Source organism: Dreissena polymorpha, chromosome 13 (genome assembly GCF_020536995.1).
Source record: "Dreissena polymorpha isolate Duluth1 chromosome 13, UMN_Dpol_1.0, whole genome shotgun sequence".
Taxonomy (NCBI): Eukaryota; Metazoa; Mollusca; class Bivalvia; order Myida; family Dreissenidae; genus Dreissena; species Dreissena polymorpha.
The window spans coordinates 63577607-63599337 of NC_068367.1; the positions used below are offsets into that span (position 1 = coordinate 63577607).

The 21731-nt window shown below is 35.6% G+C and overlaps 1 protein-coding gene across 1 annotated transcript; it reads left to right on the top strand.

Annotated features, from left to right (window-relative positions):
• Positions 1–19028: 19028 nt before the first annotated feature.
• On the top strand, positions 19029–20766 carry LOC127854427 (uncharacterized). Its single transcript, XM_052389458.1, has 2 exons — positions 19029–19196; positions 20091–20766. Exon 2 carries the CDS (start codon positions 20099–20101, stop codon positions 20597–20599), a length of 501 nt encoding a protein of 166 aa, XP_052245418.1. The 5' UTR covers positions 19029–19196; positions 20091–20098; the 3' UTR covers positions 20600–20766.
• Positions 20767–21731: the final 965 nt, after the last annotated feature.

Here is a 21731-nt window from a genome sequence, read left to right on the forward strand (position 1 = left end):
GTTTATTTTTATAACAAAGTAAGAAACTAGCATCATGACATATACGGAATAAAACGTGTAAGTAAGTAGCACTCATAGCAATTATATGTCAGACGTGTCTATGTAGACTTTATAAATAAAACAAAAACACTACAAACATCAGCTGTACATGTTTTGTTATGTTCGTGTTTTTTATTTGCTGTTTTAGTCCGGCTCTGTTGAAGGATTCTTTCTTGCATATTCTACATTTAAAATCATGTGGTCCATGAATGGGGCATGATATCTCAATCCTCCCCTGATGTAAAATTTCTCATTACATATACTGCAACGAAAGATGCACTTATTTTCGCCCTTTAACCTGCATCATCTGAAAAGACAGTAAAAGAATGGTTAAAAAAGTTCATAGCAGAATAAGGTCGACACGTCATAAAATACATGAAATTAATTATAATATTACTGAAAGATAAACGTTCTATTATCTCGTACATCAGCCACCACACAACCCATCCAGGGCCGGATTAAGAGCTAGGCTAACAAGGCTGCAGCCTTTGGCCCCCGATTTTTAACGGGCCCCCTATTGAGGCCAGTTTCACAATGTATTGTCTTTCTTTATTACGCCATTAAACGACTCTATCGGGATTGCAGTAGATATTGTCTGTGTGATTTTACCAGTTTCCCGATGTATATCGAATTGTAACCGTTTAGTTCGCTTTGATTTTCTATGCTATCAATTTTCTTTCTTTGCTGTATATCCATTCAGAACCATTAGTTTCTCTGTTTATTATACGTCTTGCCCGTATGGTCATTACAACATCTGGACACGTTTGGCGACATTCAAGAGAAGGCCAAAGCGTTTGTTGCAATCAACGAATGTAAGGATGCGAAGAAACGGCGGAAACTATTTCGTGACGAGAGTACGACACCAGATGCGAATTCGGAGCTAAGTGCACTTGACAATTTTCGAATTCACACATTCCAAAGCATAGTTGATTGTCTCACTGCTAAACTTCGGAAGCGGTTTCAAGAGCGCACATTCTGGTCTTCACAAACTGTTTGGTTTCATGACAGAGTTTGAGTCTCTCACATCGGATGATCTACGGAAATGTGCAACGCATGTAGTGGAATCTTATTTAGATGGCATTGAATCGTCTTCTGTTGACGAATTCGTTCTGTTCAAAGCCATCTAAGAAGCGGACCAAGACTGAACCATCCCTCACTTGAGTGAACTGCTGAAGTAAGATGGAGGTAAACTACATACAAGTTCTCAAAACGTTGCCATCGCTGTACGAATATACCTAACAATTGCAGTTAATAAATGTGAAGGTAGGATGTCATTTTCATCATTTTCACGCGTGAAAAACTATTTATGGAACACCACAAGTCAAGAAAGCTTGACAGCATTGGGGCTATTGTCTATTGAATGTCAAGTTCTCCGAGAACTAGACGTCACACAGCTGATGGATGCCTTTGGCCAGCTGAAGTGTCGTAGAAGAGACTTAAAGGCTAGAATCTGTTAAATGTAGCATGTATGTTAAGTTCATTTTATAAAATTGTTATGCATTGTTAAACTTGTTTTGCTATATATATAATGTAACTGTCAACTGTGTACAAATGATCTTTGTAGTTGTAGTATCAAGTATGATTTTCAATATACAGAAGGGGGCCAGAAGGAAGGGGGCCCTGTAACTTGTGCAGCCTTGGGCCCAAACACAGCTTAATCCGGCCCTGAACCATCTTCTTAAAAATAGGTGAATTGATTCAGTTGGTCGGCAGGTTTTTCGAACAGCATTATTATTATTATACAGTAAGTAACGTGATTTAGAAAACACTTATATTGCACCACGTAACATGCTATAAAACAATAATATTGAAGTACACATATACACTTTATTTAAGATGGGCAGGTATATCATGTCAAGCTCTTTTACATATGAAAGAGCTGTTTGTCATTTGGAAGTCAGGTCCCAAAATGGTCTTAAAAGGAAGTCAGTTCCAAATAAGGGGGTTAAACCAATAATGTTTGCCAATAAATTAATTATCAGTGATAAAACGGCATCGGTAAAATTAAATAATCATGATTTTATTTATAGTTTACTGTTCACGTGTGTCAATACTGTGTATTATAAGAGAAAATGATATTTGTACATCCAATTTCTCGAACGTCCCGTAAGTAGACAACAGATTTGTGGACGGTTTTCCTTCAATAACTTTTTATCCCGACGTCTACGATCTTGAAACAAAAAACCGAGGGAAGCACACACAACGGAGAACCGAAACGGCGTATTCATTTAAAATAATTATAAATACAAAGAGGCTTACCGGGTGAAAATATCCTCCCTTCCTTTAAGAAAATCCAACAAACGACGCCATCTTTGAAGTTTTGCAACAACTTTCTCACTTAAACGCGGTAAGCTCCCGTATACGCGTGCCCCCCCTGGAATAACATAAACACATTTTTGACAGTCAATATTTGTGTGCTTTATTAATATTTTGGTTTAAAACCAATACATTTTTACACTAATTTACAAAATCTCAATCTTAAGTTAGGAAGGATATGCACTACCTTAAGTTGAATAAATACAAAGCTATATACATATACAAGGTCAAGTTAGCAACATTTCACAGAAAATTATTGTCATAAAACAACAAATGAGTTTTTATTCAACTGCCTTTTTTGGATAAATATCCTAAACAAAGTTCTGAAAATTACTTAAACGTAACTACTTTTTACAAATCCAGGTATGGTGGATAATAAGAGTCACAATTTTATTTCAAAGGCTTAACAATTTTGTTATTTACCTCTCAACCAAATTGCAAATTTTAAACCATCTCAAATTGAAATAGATTGCAGACGACATATAAAATTGTAAAGGAATATAAAGAAATTGGCAAAACGATTGATTTTATATTTCGATTCCTTCCCATTCGATACCCATTTTGAAAGCGTGGCCATCGCTGTGATCCGTAGAAAAACGTGCAAAACAAATCGGTCGAAACCACGTGCAGTGGTGAGAAAACCGGGTATGTGTATACACATACCTGAGTAAACACATACTTAGTTTGACAGTTGGGTGGCAACTATTAAAACAACTATTAACATTAATCAGTAAGAGATCGCACTAAATAATAGAAATGACCACGTAGAGATATCATCACTTACCTTATTACAAATATTTTCCAGCTGAAAATTGTCCCCCACACGTCTTTTTTATTCGGCGTAAGCTGTATTAAGCCAGCTTTTCACCCTGACTTGACCTTTGTAAGTGTCCAATAATACTCAAATAAAATTTCCCGCGGCTAGGTACAAATGAATACACTTCATTTATTCCATTGGCTGATTTGAGTATAACACCAGAACATTGGAAACATATCCGCGTCTTTGTAACACTGTTTTACTGCATGAAACAATTTTATCTCGAATGAAAAGGCTCAATAGATAGAACAGTTTTACAATCAATTTTCGACATAAATACAGTTTGTGCGTTCACCTTTTATTTTCAGAGAATTACCAGCGCAAAAGCGTTTATACTAAAGGCTATGTTGTCATATTTAGTACTTACTTGCATTGCATTTCAACCCGCGAGGTTTCGGGTCAAGTCGCGGCCATTTGTGAAAGTCAGAGTTTATATACAGTTCATCACCGGAGTTCGCAGAAGGGGTTGCGATCATTGTGTTACACCGGTCTTACTGACAATAACGTAGTGACTGTAATGCATTGCATTCCAATCCGCAAGGTATCAAGGTCAGTTTGCGGTCAGTTGCAGAAATCTTTATATAAACGCCGTCTCGTAAACTTTGTGCACTTGAAGTCTGTTTTGATCAGAGAGATACTAAATAAAGATATTCGGCGATATTATTGTGGTATGTCAATCATCGATTTTTAATATGGTTTCAACCATGATAAGGACCAATTTTGATAAAATTAATTAGAAATATTTATCCATTTAGACCAGTTTATTAAGCATGAGCACAATAATTCACTATACTATAATTATGCAATTAAATAAGATTCGAGTATTGCCGGCTGACCTATATGCACTCGTTTATTTTCATGTTTCTTGTGTTTTTCTATTATGTAAATATAGATATCTGAGTAATAATATCACATGAAGCAAAATAAGCCACGAAATCTGGCGCAACACCCCGTAATTGATTTGCTTATGATGTAGCTAAGAACTGCGCAGAAAAGAGGCATCCGCTACTTTTTATCTCATAGAGATAACTTTTGATCGTTCATAAACATCGACCACAATCAACGCCGTATATCTTTTTTAAAGATATTTCTTGGTTTATTTGTATCGTTTTTCTGGAGCCGAAGTGCATCTCACAGAATATCCATCCAACTTCCGTTGTTTTCACTTTCGTTATTAAAAACTCCGTTTAAAAGAATTATTTCTACTTTTAGATTGTTAAAGCGATGTATTATTATATATTATCGATAGAATAGTATTCCGTGATGAATTGAACAGAGTTACGTATCGATCTTTCTATCAGTCTGTACGCGTACTATTTTAAGCGCAATAATATATGTCGTGTGATTCGACAACGATTGTAAACATTGGTGAAATGCTTATTACATAGTTATTCTTTTGAGTGTTTATGAGGTCTGATCGTGCAGTTTGCAAACATCAACGGAAAGATTACAATCCAATGCATTTGTCATCGTCAACCGTTTGGAATGTCAATTAGGCGATGAGTGAGTTTTTAGCATGTTTCTTTCTATTTTATTAATTTAAAAATGGCTGCCCCCATGGTGATGAAATGACATGTGTTCGAGTTTTGATATTTCTAGATATTTAAACTTTTTTTACTATTTAAGGGTAACTTGCCATCGTCAATGTCGATATTATTCACTAGTTATATAATTTTCCTCCGAAATACGTGGAATAAACATGATTCAGATTTTTGAAAATAATGTATATTTTAGTGTTAAAATCGCTTTGTATCATGATTGATTTTGTGGATGTTATGATACGTTGATGTACAAAATTGGTAGCAGTTTGAAGGAAAAACATCCTTTAAAGCACATGTGCATACATTTTCAATGTGGCACTCTTCCTTTAGTCAAATTTGAGTTCAATGCTAGGGGTCCCACATTTTTTCAAAATGAAGCCTCTACATGAACCTTAAGAACATATTAAATTCTTAAAAAGTCCATCATATGTGCAAAAACATTGTGTAGACCTGTTTAAGAACATCAGAAGGAAACATGTTGTTCAAAAAAGTTCTTAAAGTGTTCAAGAATAGTTTAAGAATAATTCAAGAACAGGAAAGGTCCTTAAAAAGTTATTGAACTGTTCCTGAAGGCAGTTCTTGAACAGTTCTTGTACAAATGTTCTTAAAATTCTCTAGAACAGGTCAAGAACTCTTACTTACAGTGGTGAAAATACTATGCATATTAATACTAACTTCACAGGTTTCACAAATCTACAATATTAGTATGCTAGACATTTCAATATTACTTTCAAAAATATTTATGAAACATCTAGCACAAAGGAATTCATGAATTATTCATGATGGATCCTCAAAGTCTGTCTCAGAAAAGTCATCAGAAATAATTGTTCATGAAATGTTCATTACTAAGTATTTATGGTTAGATGAAGAACTGTTCATGAACTTTGAAGTGTTCAACAAAAATTCATAAACTGTGTCTTAAGAACAGTTCATGTCCAAAAGTTCATGAACCAAAATCAGGAACTTTTTGAGAACGGTTCATGAACAATTCCTGATTGGCTTGAAGTGTTCATGAAATCATGAACAACATTTCGCCAAGGCAATTACTTATTGGCAGGTACGAGAGGTTTGGAACGAAATCAAACCTAATGGTCTGTTGAGAAAACACCACACCATCATTAACCCATGAACCTTTCAACGCAAGCATCAGCACTGGGTTTGTTGGCTACAAAGGGAGGTGTGTGCACATTGGCATACAGCACTGACACATTGATGACTAGCAGAGATATAGGCACACATATAGGGCCCATCAACACTGGCCTGTCATTAGCAGTGATCTTGTGATCGAACAATAACATGCTGCTAATAATAATTCCCCTTAGTCAAAACATTGCATACAAAATGGGAAATGATAATTCATACTTCATTGTTATAGACAGAAGTGCACTGATAAGATCAGATGAGACAAGACACACCGCAAAGCAGCTCAAAGTCAACGGAGTTCAAAGAAAAGCCAATAGGATATTACACAATGATTGTTTTTAAAAGTTTTTATTTCTTCCCTTGAACGCCATGTACACTTAATATACAATGAAGGCAGTACTTTGCCTACGATTAACAAATTGTATTCAGTTTTTGAACACATTTTAAAATTCTAAGGCAAAATGTGCAGAAAATGTAGATATTAAAAAGAAATGGAGGGCTTAAAGTGACCAAGTTTCCAATGACTACAATTATGACAAACACTTCCTCAGTCACTCAGAAAATATTTTAGACATGCTTCCAAAGCACTGATGTTTTTGAGAAAACCAGTGAGCAAAAAAAAAGCTTTTCATTACCCCCAAATGAATGCCCATTGATCAATTCTGGACAGGCTCAAATGTCAGTTGGTTACAACAAAGATCAGGTGCATATCTCCTTATGTATCTAAGATGGAGACTGACATGTGATAAACCTGTAAACCCAAACAAGCATCTTCAAAATCAGTGCAAAAATGTGTCAACATGTGCCCAGCAGTTGGGGTGGTCAGCTGTCTGACTGCTCTATGTGTATTACACCCTGAAAGACTGACAGGCACTTCTGTGAAGTCCCATCGCTTGACCAGACATAAAGGATTCCAACTGATGTTTGCAGAATTTACACATTCTGCGTGAGTTTTGGTGTAACAAAATCATGGTAAGTTATTGGCTGAAACTAAGTTAAGGTACCATTAAACTCGACTAAGAACTTTTATGCATATTGATGAATTAAATTTGATTCTAGGCTGATTTTTGGTTCTGATATTTTTGAAGTATAATTTGTATTATCACAGCATGAAAACAACATGTATAAGTTTTGGAATTTAATGGTGTGTAATGGACATACATACCACTGATATTAAAGATACGTTGTTTTTTTTTGTTGTTTTTTTATAGAATTCAAGCTTTTTTTTAATCAATAAGGATAACAAATTAGTTCCATTTTGTAAATATAGCCAAGAGTGTAACCACTTAACCCATTTATGCCAAGCGTCTAGAAAAAAGGCCTTGGCAAACAGCGTAGACCCAGATGAGACGCCGCATAATGCAGCGTCTCATCAGGGTCTGCGCTGTTTGCTTAAAGAAATTTCTGTAAGAAATATTCTTAATATAGAAATAAATATACTAGACATCCCTAATTTTGAAAATAAAATGATCCAATTTAGAAGGATGGGAGAGTCCACTAGGCATAAATAGGTTAATGATGTACTCCCTGGACAGCCACAAAATCCCTGGACATCCCTGGACAGACAACACCAGGTAACCATACCTGTGCAACCTGGGAATTAGACTTAGGAGGACAGGCAGGACGCAAAGAATAGAATTAACAATTGCTACTTTCACACCTGGGAACAGTTGTACCTTTCACCCTGAGACACCTAAAAGCACTGGGTATGCCATGTTTTATGAGCAGTGAACAATGGGGAAGCTAAAATAACAGACAGTTTTGTAGCCAATTTGCCCATGTAGTTTTGTGTACTCTGCAAACAACTAGTGAACAGGTACTGCTTCAGACAGATTTCAAATATTTGAATTGAAAATGCCATGGCAAGAAGGTCTTTAAAGTGGCAGGTACACACTCCATGTATGGAAATAAAGCAGCTGGAAAATGGACCTTGACCAGGTGTGTATATAGACATGGGAACATAACTGTTACCCATGCCAAATGTAGTTTATGCCAGTTCTCTTCAGCCAGAAAAAAGTTCCAAAATATAAAGAAAATAAACTCAAAACAATACACATTTCAATGTCACTTCAAGTATTGACAAGTTTGATAATTACCCAGAAAAATATTACTTTACACATTTATTTGTTTCAATGTTTCAACACCTTTTTCAAATATAAATCAAGCTTTTCAAAGTTGCAAAAGTGTTAAATGTATGGAAATTAGTTTGGGATGCTAATATCAATACTCCACCTGGCCAAACTTGGACTAAAAACACTGCATTGGTCATCAAAAACTCCCTTTTTCCATGATTGTCAAGAATAAACAAAATATGATAAAAGAATATGTTTTTTTTTATCTAAATTACCATCAATGCATGAATGAGTCACTACAAATTGCTCACTGTTGGTAAAGTTACCAGAGGGATCCATATGAAATTCAAGACTGCATGATTTGTATGTATCTTAGCAACTGCAATTAATTGTCAAAATTTTCTTTCGTGAATACAACAATAGAGACTGAAAGTTATTAATTTAAAACAGTTTCTACACAAATTACTTAAAACTATTTAAATGAAAGTAATAAAATATATGTAATGGTGCAACATAATTTTCAATGATATTTTCAAACTTTTTAAAATGAATTTCTTTCTCAATTTATCATTCGCAAATTATATAAATTGAATAATATGGGTAATAATTATGCATTTGTATTTTTAAAGATGAAAACAATGACAACATATCCATTGCAAACAGGAAACCACAAACAAAATAGTGGTGTCATTTCCCAAAATACAATGGAGGACAAAAGTTCAGTTGTAGCCATGGTTCACATTATGCTTCAAGCCTCTATTACCTGGCCACATAGACCAGACTGCCAGGCTCATTGATAAGTAAGACACACAATTTATCTTCATTGATACAATTAGGAACATCACTGATAGACAATGTGCTGTCTGCTCCCCACCAAAATAATCATTTCCATCTTTGCAACAAGTTCCAAGCACTTTCTTACAAAGTATCATCTAATGCAAATCCATACAGAACATAACATTACATTTTACCAAGTAAAAAACAATTTGCTTCGAAAATCTTGTCAATTTTAAGCAATTATTATAATTAAAGGGGCCTTTTCACAGATTTTGGCATTTTTAAACTTTTCCATTAAATGCTTTATATTGATAAATGTAAACATTGGATCGTAAAAGCTCCAGTAAAAAATCAAGAATAAAATTTAAAAAAGGAAAACAACATTGCCCGGAGCAGGTTTCGAACCAGAGACCCCTGGAGTCCTGCCAGAGTCCTGAAGTAAAAACGCTTTAGCCTACTGAGCTATTCCGCCGTGTACACATTCATGACGTATTTTATACTTTATATAAGCAATCGTCGTAGTTTCACAAAATTTAACGACAAAAACAGAACTCTCCAAATTATTCAATCGTTTCGCGTTGCAACGCTTTATAATTTTTAGGTTTTAAAATCGTCAAAAGATGCGTATACTGGCTATATTAGAGCATTGTAAATGTTCAGTATTACTGTTTCCTCACAAATATCATAACTAAAACGAAAATTCGCGAATCTGAAACAACTTTTTTCAATTTTGTCAATTTACCAAAGCGTGAAAAGATCCCTTTAAGGAGAGTTAAAAGAATGCTCTTGAGTAATCTTTTCCTGTGAATCACTATTTAAATCATTAAATAATTGATGAAACCAAGGTACACCAGATACTATTGACAATTTAATGTGGTGGTATTTTTATGAGATTGTCCTTAAAATTGAATAGTTCAGATTTGACATCATCGTCATGGCTTATTAAACACGGAAGCTAAGCAACACATTATTGGTCACGCGTCACTGACACCAGCAGATACTGGCAGCCGATCAACAAACAAAACTATCTCCATCTCTGAAGATTGAGTTTCAGACAGGTCAAAGGAACCCATGAAACGGTAAATTTAAACTTCTTCACAATGGCATGTCTGGTTTCCAGCAGGTCTGATAAGCCCTTGCTTTATTGGCAGAATGTTACAAAACAAGTTGGCAGCTCAAATAATGTCAAACAACAACTGGGAAAGTCAAAATTATGTTAAAACAATTTCTAGAAGAGTAAAAAGAATGGTTTCCCAGGTTTATAATGCTGACAAATGACCCAGACACCAAGAAAAGCTGATCAACAATTGATGCAAATTTAGAGGGTAAAAAACAGAAGCTTGTAACATTCCAGAATTTACTAGGTGGCTCACAAGGTAAAGTTGCCTTCCCTTTGTTTTTTTATGCAAGCATGAAGGATGCAAATGCTGTTGTATTTACACCACTCATATTTACACGCTGGTACTCAAACACAAACTGATATCCGCTGATATCCATAGTGGGGCCCCACAGCTTATCTTAGAGATGTCAGCACTCACAGGCACTTCCAACAACAACATGGTAATGGATGGAAAATGTACATGTACTCTATCACAGGAAATGATTCTTGATTAATATTATCACATATACTGAACAATATAGTTCAAAATGTAATGATTATGTTTATTTTGTTATTCTTGTATTGCAACTGCGAAACAAAAGTGAATTACAGTCCCTATACATGTACCTAATTACCCTGAATAACAGATCTATATTGTATATGAAATTATTTAATTTTGATGCAATCTCTGAGCTTAAAAATGTTCTTAGTTTTAAAATGGAATGAATTATTGTTAGCATTATGATCCACATCCAACATTATAACAGGAAACAATCTAACAAAAATAAACACATCAATGTTCGAAGTATTTAGTTAAGCCATAACATGAATTGTCCATTTATTATGTACATGTACTTATTTTCAAGTAAATGTTTTGCACAATTCATGTTCATGAATCCCATCCCAAACCTTTGAGACGCCCATAGAAAGATTTAGGTGCCAAAGTAAACAAGGTATGTTATTACCTGATGTCTTATATAAATGATACTTAATTATTGTTTGCTATTTCCTCGTCGTAAAAGAAATTTGCAATGTTTTAAACTGTTACCGGTGAATATCGAACTGTTGACCGGTCAACAGTTTGAACTGTTGCCCGCTGGAATAATGACGTCATTTCGTCGAAAAAATTACGTCATTTTACAGTTAAACAGTCAAAATTATTTACTTTATCGATTATTGTTGTGTGTAAATAAAAATTTAGTTTGCTGTTATTTCTATGTTGGAAATTTGATCAGGTAATAAAACACTTATTTCATGGATGCTTGGTGAACAGTCAAAACTGTTGTCCCTCGGCCTCGGGCAACAGTACCAAAGTCATCCCTGATTCCTTGGAAAACAGTTTTGACTGTTCACCGCGCATCCATGAAATAAGTGTATACAAATGATCAGCTATGCTACATGAAATGTAACAATGAACAAATACTTTCTTTGTTCCAAACCACTGCTCAAAGTCTAACTGCATGTTTTCAATTAGTTCTGTAACTTACTGATCAAATACGCTGTCACAGAAATGTTCTGACTATAACCTTCTTGAAATGCTATGGGCTTTTTAATTACTGACAATTACGTATCGACAAGCCACATTCTCCAAATTACAATTAACTGTAGAAGAATACAGGTAATTATCTCTCAAAAAAACTGCTGTTCAAGAAGAATGAAATAAGAACTGTTATTACAGGTAATTGAAGCACGCTGGGGTCGTACCAATGCAATAAACATCATAGTTTTCTCTGTCATATTTGTACCTCTTGCCTCAGAATTTTGTTGCCTTTACAATAGTCTTAACTTCCCTGGAACAGTCTCTTATCCTCCATTATGTACTTTTAACAGAAGGTTGGTAAATAGGCACTATATTCATGATAAATCTACATAATAATCTTATTTTCAAGCCATTTACTCATCCTCAGAAATCCTTATCTGAACATTAAATTGGTCTTTTGGCACCTACAACAGGTATCCAGATTTTTCAAACCCTGATTATTTCACTTTGTTTTTTTCTGTATTTTTTACAGACTGATCTGTAAGCCTTGTTTTTATCTCCTGCCTAGACAAGAGACACATCACATAGCACGGTTTGGTATGCAATAGATGACAGAATAGATATGAAAAAGTGTGAACATGAATTCTGCACATATTTATATCAACATCAAAGAATATTCATTTAGGGGAACACACAAATCATGGAAGACAAAGAAACTGCTTAAAAATAGATTAAAACCACAAAAAAACTTCAAAGACAGCCCAAGTTATCTTACATTTTTAATTGATTTCAAGCAAATGCTCACATACATCTATCAGTAATGTGGATATTTATGTTCCCTACATAGCAGTGCAGGTATTATTTGCATGCCCTGTGCATCTGCAGAAGTGTTCAAGTCAGGCCAACATGAAAACCCAACATAGGGACAGGGTTGGATTATACCATTGATATAAGGGGATAAATAGAAAGATTTATCATAGAAGCATTCATTTATTCTCAAATTGTCCAAATTGTGAATGTTTGTACCTCACAAACAATACAAGAGCTTGTCACAGTAGTGCCAAATCCCCGCCGAAATGTGTTTGCTTGTATGACAACATTTGTTTTAGAGAGTAGAATAATATTTGTAAAAACAAATAAAGGGAGATAATTCATTGTGTTCCGGACACAAATTTACTTTGAAATTAAATAAAGGGATACAATTCAAACACTAAGGTAGATAGAGTTATGGTTCTTAGTCACTGCACTTCTCCTACTTGCCATCTGTTTAAGTTTGAAGTTTCAAGTAAATCCCTTCAGTAGATTTAGATTTATGCTCCGGACAAAAATTTACTTTAAAATTATATAAAAGGGGAGATAATTCAAAAACTAAGGTAGATAGAGTTATGGTTCTTGGTCACTGCACTTCTCCTAGTTGCCATATGTTTATATATTTCAAGTTTCAAGTAAATCCCTTTAGTACATTTAGAGTTATGCTCCGGACAAAATTTACTTTAAAGTTATATAAATGGGGAGATAATTGAAAAACTAAGGTAGATAGAGTTATGGTTCTTAGTCACTGCACTTTTCCTACTTGCCATCTGTTTATTTTTCAAGTTTCAAGTAAATCTCTTCAGTAGATTTAGAGTTATGCTCCGGACAAAATGTACTTTAAAATCATATAAAAGGGGAGATAATTCAAAAACTAAGGTAGATAGAGTTATGGTTCTTGGTCACTTCACTTCTCCTAGTTGCCATCTGTTTATATTCTAAGTTTAAAGTAAATCCATTGAATAGATTTGGAGTTATGCTCCGGACAAAGTTTCAGCCGGACGGACAGACGGACGGACAGACAGACAGGACCAATTACTATATCCCCTCCGAAAAATTTTCGGCGGGGATAATAAAACCTGTACAATAATTGTCCAGTTAGCGTATGTTAATAAATATTTAGCAATTATCAAACTATTATTGCGGTTATTTCCAAAAGCAGTAGTTCTTTCGGAAGTGACCGAGTATTTTTTATTCTTTATATCAAGCTCTATCCGAGACTTCATAATCCCATAAAACAGTCACTAATTTCATCACAAGTTGATTAAAAAGGTAACTGTAAATGTGATCAACACATAACCAATAAGTACATCTGCAATTTAAGTTTACTAAGAACAAAGAAATACCAAGCATCAGACAGTGAAAGGAGTGCACACAATGACATAACATATTTGGCAGTGAATAAAATGCAGAATTGTTTTGAAGGGCTTTTACATTTTCGAGCTGAGCCCACTAAGAAGAACATTATGATGAATAATTCAGACCGCAACAGTTGTTAAATGCTCCAAGTTGCATGCTGAATGATCATAAACACCTTGCTGGTACACATCAAAGTAAAACTAGGAAGATTACTTTCAAGAAACATATTGCATGCTCCAAGTTTGCTTGGCAAGGGGCTATTTTCCCGATATTTTAAGCGTAGGTATATAATTTAAATAAGACTGATGTCTGCCAACATGTTCATTCAATGGTATACATGAATATGTACTCACTCAAACCCATCTCGCAAATACAATTTTAAGTAAAAGGCTAATTGCATTTAAAGAATGCAAATTAGTTTACACAAAAATTACATTGAAAAATTATTTCTTCAAAATTATTTAGTTGCAATTAGTTGTTTATCCTTTAGAGAGGCCTACTTATCTGTAATAACACTTAACTGTGTCTTTTATATACAGCTCTTGAAACAAATTCTCATATGCTCTAGACTTAAGTATATCACATAATGTCATGTGTCACGAGTTTTCACTAGCGGTTCATACAGTTACATAATCAGCCTTGTAATGGAGACCCAGTTGACCGCCTGCTGATTTGTCCCCAGTTTATGTCAGTGACTGCGATCTATTCCCGCAATCTGTACAAATCAGATTTCTCCTGTCCAGTGCTCGCTTTACACGATGTAAGTGGCCAACTGAAAGGGAATCATTTGTCTCTAAATCCTGTTGTATTTTGCCATCGTGTCTGCCTTATTGAATTAGCCCACCAGTAATAATGCGTGTTCATGTAGGAATGTTCATATATCCATTGCGGTTTATTGTGATGCATCTTGCAGAACAATCCAGCCATATTTGTTATCAGATTCAAGTATTGAGGATAGACTTTATCTGTTATTGAGCTTTTGTTCATAACCCTAAGAAATTCCATGTATAACTTCCCCAAAAACGGTGCCTGTCTATGACCATGAAAAAGAACGTAATAAACTAATTATTTTTAAATTTCTTTGATAAAAACAGGTGACGCAAATGTAACTGTTACGTACACATATTTAAGGAGTTTATACTATGTAATTGTCTACAAATTAAAAGAATGTATACGTCAAACACTTAAGTATGGGCTGTCAGTTGTAGTGGCAGCCATTGTGTGAATACGTTTTTTGGCACTGTGACCTTGACCTTTGACCTGAAAATCAATAGGGGCCATCTGCGAGTCATGATCAATGTACCTATGAAGTTTCATGATCCTAGGCCTAAGCTTTCTTGAGTTATGATCCGGAAACCATTTTACTGTGTCAAGTCACTGTGACCTTGACCTTTGACCTAGTGACCTGAAAGTTAATAGAGGTCATCTGCTAGTCATGATCAATGTACCTATGAAGTTTCATGATCCTAGGCTTAAGCGTTCTTGAGTTATCATCCAGAAACCATTTTTCTAAGTTGAGTCACCGTGACCTTGACCTTTGACCTTGTGACCTGAAAATCAATAGGGGTCATCTGCGAGTCATGATCAATGTACCTATGAAGTTTCATGATCCTAGGCATAAGCGTTCTTGAGTTATCATTCGGAAACTATTTTACTATTTTGTGTCACCGTGACCTTGACCTTTGACCTAGTGACCTGAAAATCAATAGGGGTCATCTGCGAGTCATGATCAATGTACCTATGAAGTTTCATGATCCCAGGCATAAGCGTTCTTGAATAATCATCCGGAAACCATTTTACTATTTCCGGTCACCGTGACCTTGACCTTTGACCTAGTGACCTCAAAATCAATAGGGGTCATCTGCAAGTCATGATCAATGTACCTATGAAGTTTCATGATCCTAGGCCTAAGCGTTCTTGAGTTATCATCCGGAAACCATCTGGTGGACGGACGGACATACGGACGAACGGACATACGGACGGACCGACATGTGCAAAACAATATACCCCCTCTTCTTCGATAGGGGGCATAAATATGATGATTAACTTCCTTACTGGATTCGTTACAGTCAAATATACTCACCAAGAGATTACATGCATTATAAATTGCTTTAATGAAAACGCATTGTTTTATTCAAAGATTGTAAATACAATCAGAGACATAAAGCAGAACATGAGCATATTTCATCATAATAAACCGCAAGGGTTGCACTTACTCGTAGCAAAAACCAGCTTCCAGTAGGATTGATTGAGTAAGGTGCTCTGGTGACAGAAAACAAGTGAAATGTCACAGTTTTTCCGTAATTTACACTCTAGACAAGCTTGGAACAGAATTCCGATAGGTCCTAGCTTGTTAGTTATGGGAAGGTTTATAGAGAACAATGGATAGAAATGTATTTGAATGTGACAGTAACTTCCTCATTAGTTATGTTTCATATTTCTGAACCTGAGTTTCAGATTTGATAACATTACTGGCCATGCTAGTGTACAAAATGAGCCCACAATGAGCACAATTTTAATTAAATGTAAAACAAACTATTATAAAACATACACAATTATATTCATGTAAGTTCTGAATGTGTTCTAACGGTACTTAATTTCTTTATAATATATATTAGTTATTTTAATTTAATTTCTTTAAATTCATTAGTGTTTTTTTTCAAAATTGAAGAAAAAAAATGTTATCACGGATTCATCAAATGCGCACCTACAATTGACCAGTATGCACATACGGACCCGTGTTACATGCTTTAAGCCCAGTTTTCTCAGAACACGACTCATTTTGTATACAAGGCTTCATTAACCATATGACACCGTAGGTCTTTGCAGATTTTCACATCTGGGGGATAATTTGTACTATGGTTGTTGTATACCACAATACAATGATTTGTATAATATACGAAAACTTCGTACTTTCTTTGGTTTCTAAGAGAATTTCTTTTTTTCTAATTCCCATCTATTTTGAGCTTGGAAGATCTACATAAAGATTCTCTTGTTCTTCTTTGAAACCAACAAAATAACGACCAATTCATTGCTGAAAAGTTGTCCTCCTTGCAATAGTTTTCTTGAGCAATCAATTAAATGACAGGCATTCATCCAAAGTCAAATGCAATACATTACATGACACTTACACAATTATGAATTATTAGTATACTGTTTTTTATCATTCCCTAAAAAGTGATTGTCTTACAAAGGTCAGACCTTCCCAAAAGTCAGCAGAAGCAAGAGCTCCGGAGACAGATGCTCCCCCCCCATCCCCCAAAATAGGGCCTCAACAGGATTTTTGCAACAAAACTGACCATAGGAGTTAATCTGATCATGTGAGTGTGACTAAGCCACTAAAATAAGTTTTTAGTTGACACAGAATTATACACTTCTGTTAAGTCATGACAAATCGAACGGAAACCAATTAAACGCTTAATGTCACAGTGACCTTGACCTTTGAACTAGTGATACAAATTTCAATAGGGTTCATCTACTGTCCACGTCAAATTCACATGTGAAGCATCAAGCCAATCGGTCAATTTGTTGACAAGTTATTGATCAGAAACGATTTTCACACTTATTATGACAGTGACCTTGACCTTTGACCATGTGACCCTAATTTTAATAGGGGTAATCTAATGTCCAAGTCCAATGCACATGGGAAGTATCAAGCCAATTGATGAATCAGTTGACGAGTTATTGGCCAGAGACAATTTCACACTTTAAGTGCGACAGTGACCTTGAACTTTGACCTAGTGATGCCAATTTCAATAGGGGCCATCTACTGTCCAACGCCAATGCACATGGGAAGTATCAAGCCAATAGGTCCCTCTGTTCACAAGTTATTGATCGGAAACAATTTTCACTTTCAGTGTGAAAGTGACCTTGACATTTGACCTAGTGACCTCAATTTCGATAGGGGTCATCTATTGGCAAAAGCCAATGCAAATGGAAAGTATCGAGTCTAATGGTTAATTCATTCACAAGTTAGTGATTGCAAAATAAACTGGTCTACCGATAGACAGAAAAAATGGATTTTGCAAGAAGTGTAGATGGGGTCTTAATAAAAAATGTTGATGCACATCGACCGACCCATGGGCGACAAAAAGTGTTCACAAAGGCTCACCATGCACACCATGCACGCTGTGCATTTGTGCAGAGAGCCTATAATACAGACTTGCTGTGCATTTGTGCAGAGAGGCTATAATACAGACTTGCTGTGCATTTGTGCAAAGAGCCTATATTATACAGTCTTTCTGTGCATTTGTGCAGACAGAATATAATACAGACTTGCTGTGCATTTGTGCAGACTTTCTATAATACAGACTTGATGTGCATTTGTGCAGACATTCTATAATAAAGACTTGATGTGCATTTGTGCAGAGAGCCTATACTACAGACTTGCTGTGCATTTGTGCAGAGAGCCTATATTACAGCCTTTTTGTTTTAATTTTATAGTGGACTGCACAGTATTTTCAAATAAAAAATACACCATATTGCATCAGGGGTGAAAACACAAAACAACCAATCAAATTACTATCAATGATATTTTCATTTGACTTATTTTGTGAAGTTGCTTGACAATTGTAACTGAAAGACAACACAATGATATTGACAATGCTACCCTGAACTGCTCTGAAGTTCTGCTAACACAAGTGTGTTAAGGTATACGGCCTTAGAGGAATTGTGTTCTGGTTTGCCTATAAGAGTAAAATAAACACCATTCATAGATCCAGTCAATATTTGCACCAAACTATATCCTATCCATCAAATATCACATGGTCAGACCAAAAAGTTATAGCTTTTAATGGACACGATTGCTTTAATCTGTAAGCAAATATTGCACATTTAAATTACAGTTTTTCAAACCAAACACATTTATAAAACGTGTAAGCAAATATAATATTGGCCCATTTTGTCATTGAAAGCTTGATGATTTATCAGAGATGGAATTATTTATTTAAATTTGCACTTAAACCCACATTATGAAATGTTTTTCTTCACTTACACACAATATTGTTCAGTTATCAATTATCAGTTAAATAAACGGGTCAGTGAAGTCAGTAAATATCGTCACCTGGACAATTTTAAATGAATTTCTTTCTACTATTAATACATTCAAAGCTTCCACACCAAATATGCAATATTGAACAATTTAAGAAAGTTAAAGGTGAACAATAAAAGACATGAATTATTAGAGCTAATCTGATAGAATTACGAAATTGACGGGGATTAAAAGATTACAATACAAAAGTATCAGAGGCACATGTGTGAACTGCTTTAATGTAGAGAGTATAACTACAATACTGCTGATAATGGGTGATACCTTCACACTGATACTAAAGGTCCCCTTCCCACTTTATCAACAAGAGCAAAGGAGACACTTTGATGTCCCTATCAAAACCAAACACTTCAGGAGCAGCCTACATTATCAAGGATCAATACAATCATTTTCTGCTTAGTCTGAATTTAGACATCTAGCCAGAGACTTAATTATTATTCTGGCAAAGAAAGCTCCCATCTTGGTACATGAAAGAAGACCATTTTTTTATTTGCTGATCCAGCAGGTTATGAGTTCAGCATAATGAAGAATTTCATCTACTGTATAACCCCTTAATGAGCCCCACACGAGAGGGATGACGCAGCTTTCGCAACAGAGATAATCAGAGACGAGGCTTATCAGCAGCGGAGCAGGCGACAAAATGTTCAATCAGTGTAAATTCGGAATATTCACATACAATAAATAGCACACACACGGGTAAGTTGAAATAATAATATTTATTATATTCATCGTTGTTCTTTCAAGCGAATTTTCATGTTTTAGACGGAAAACATACGGGTTTTTGCCAGCAATAGTGTCGACAATAATCATGTAGTTTTTATAAGTCAGAAATGATGTACAGGAGAGATAAGTGTCCCTAGTTTACCATTTTTGCAATACTGCGAGTGCAAAACATTTGTAACGCAAGTGAAAATCACATTGCAAAGTTAAAATGCAAACGCTATATAATTAAAATACGGATGTATATTCTCATTAACTCGCAGTAACACTGCGTATGCCTGAACGGCTCCATGTCCAAAAATGGCGAATTAATTTGTAACGGACGCTGGGACGAATACATACTGGAAAATCCAGATCAATGAGAACCCTACATTCTCATCCGTAAACATATTCATATAATCGGACATACATTGCGCATATATAAACTTGTGTATGAACATATTAATATACGCAGTAAAATATCTGCTTTACCGCCAACAGGCAAACAATATTGTCCTCAAAAGTAGGTCAATATAAACTACGCTGTTACACGCTATTGATAGAGTTTGATTTTACGTATGCGCTACCTAGCATAGTAGATACAGCGAACATCGCTGCAATTGTCGCATGTCGCATGGCGTGTTTTACGTATCCTGTTTTGTGGCTTTGAAACGCGCCGCGAAGAATACTCATTGAGGGTTGTTCTACAATAACTGATAGTTCAACGGCCGGTTGTAAACATGGCAATTAAACAATCCGGGATAACCATAGGGATTGTATGAACGGATATTATTTTATTCTGGCCGCAAACTGCTGGTAATAATACTTAAATGTTCATCCTAACGGGAAATGCAGCAAACATTTATACCGGGGTTTAATTTTATTTTGTAGAACATACAATGTCCGATCAGCCAGGACATAACCCTTCAGGGGCCCCTGAGCAAAGAGGGGAAGACATTTTACAAGAACTGAACAAAAACATGAGTAAATTTGCAAACATTGCACGATCAGTGGGTGAAATGAAATCGACCATTGAAAAACTTCAAAAAGACGTGAAAGAAATTAAACGCAAAAAACAAGAAGAGGCGGGGCCGTCAAAAAAGTCACGAATTTCGGACTCGGATATGTGCCAGTCGGGGCCGTCCAAACAGTTACAAGCACCTGCGGTTACAGTTGCCGAAAGTTCCGATTCGGAATCGGACCCAATGGACGCAGAAATAGACGAAATGCATGGTTATTTGGATGAGGAAAGCTGTTCGGATGAGGAGGATTGCGATCTTATAACAGAGTTAACGCAATTCCGTACTGAGACAACGGAAACTGGTGAGGCCGTATCACCTACCATCGCTGAGATTACAAACAAGGCAATAAAAAACAAGCAGTCAGAAGAAAAAATCTAAGAGATTCTGAACAGACATAAACGGCCAGTCAACATCGAGTTCCTTCCAGTCCCCAAGGTTAATGAATTTCTGTGGAGACAATTAAAACAGTCTCCAAGACATTCAGACTTTCTCCTGCAAAAGTCTCACAGCACGCTTGCACAAGTAGCGGTACCAATCATAAAGGCACTTGAGAGGATTCATACATCCAAAGATAAAGTACTGAAACAGCTGTTATCGGACGCATTCAAATTGGCAACCAATGGGATACAGATGACGACCAATTACAGAAGAGAGAAACTAAAAAAGGAATTGCAACCCCGCTATAGACATCTAGAAAATTTGGACTCCTCAGCAAAAAAGCTGTTCGAAAAGATTCCAGAGGCTATTAAAACCACCGAAGGAGCCAAACAAATCGTCAACATGCGCTACGCTCCAACTCATCGGAAGCCTTTTTTAGGCCAGCGCCCAAATCAGCACAGGTGGAATCCGGGAGCAAATCAATTCAGAAACAACAACCACGCATACCAGCACAAACGCAGGGGAAATTTCAAGATGCACCCCAAACAGAAATAAACGTAGGTGACCTAAAGATTAACTTTAGTCAACGCACATGTTTTTTACAAAATACCAAAGAAAATTTTAAAGCAGGTAAAACGAAATTAGCAATTAAAGAATGGGAAATACAAACAAGCGATAATTGGATTTTAAATACAATAAGAGGTTACAAGCTTGAAGTAAACAGTTCACCTATTCAAGAAAATCCACCTTTGCCATACCAATTTAATGAGAGGGAAAAACAAAGCAATCAAAGGGAAATAGACATGTTCTTGAAAACTGGTATAATTGAAGAAATCGAAAATAGACCATATGACGGCGAATTTATATCAAACATCTTTTATAGACCAAAATCAAATGACAAAATCAGGATTATTTTAAATTTAAAACCATTTAATATAGACTATACAAACAAAATTCACTTTAAAATGGAAACATTAGCTACGGCGGTGGCAAACATGAGACAAAATTGTTGGTTTGGTTCTGTTGATCTAGCTGATGCATTCTATTCCATTGAAGTAGCGAAAGAACACAGACACATGCTGAGGTTTGTGTTTGATGGTAGAAAATTTCAATTCTGTGCCTTAGTCATGGG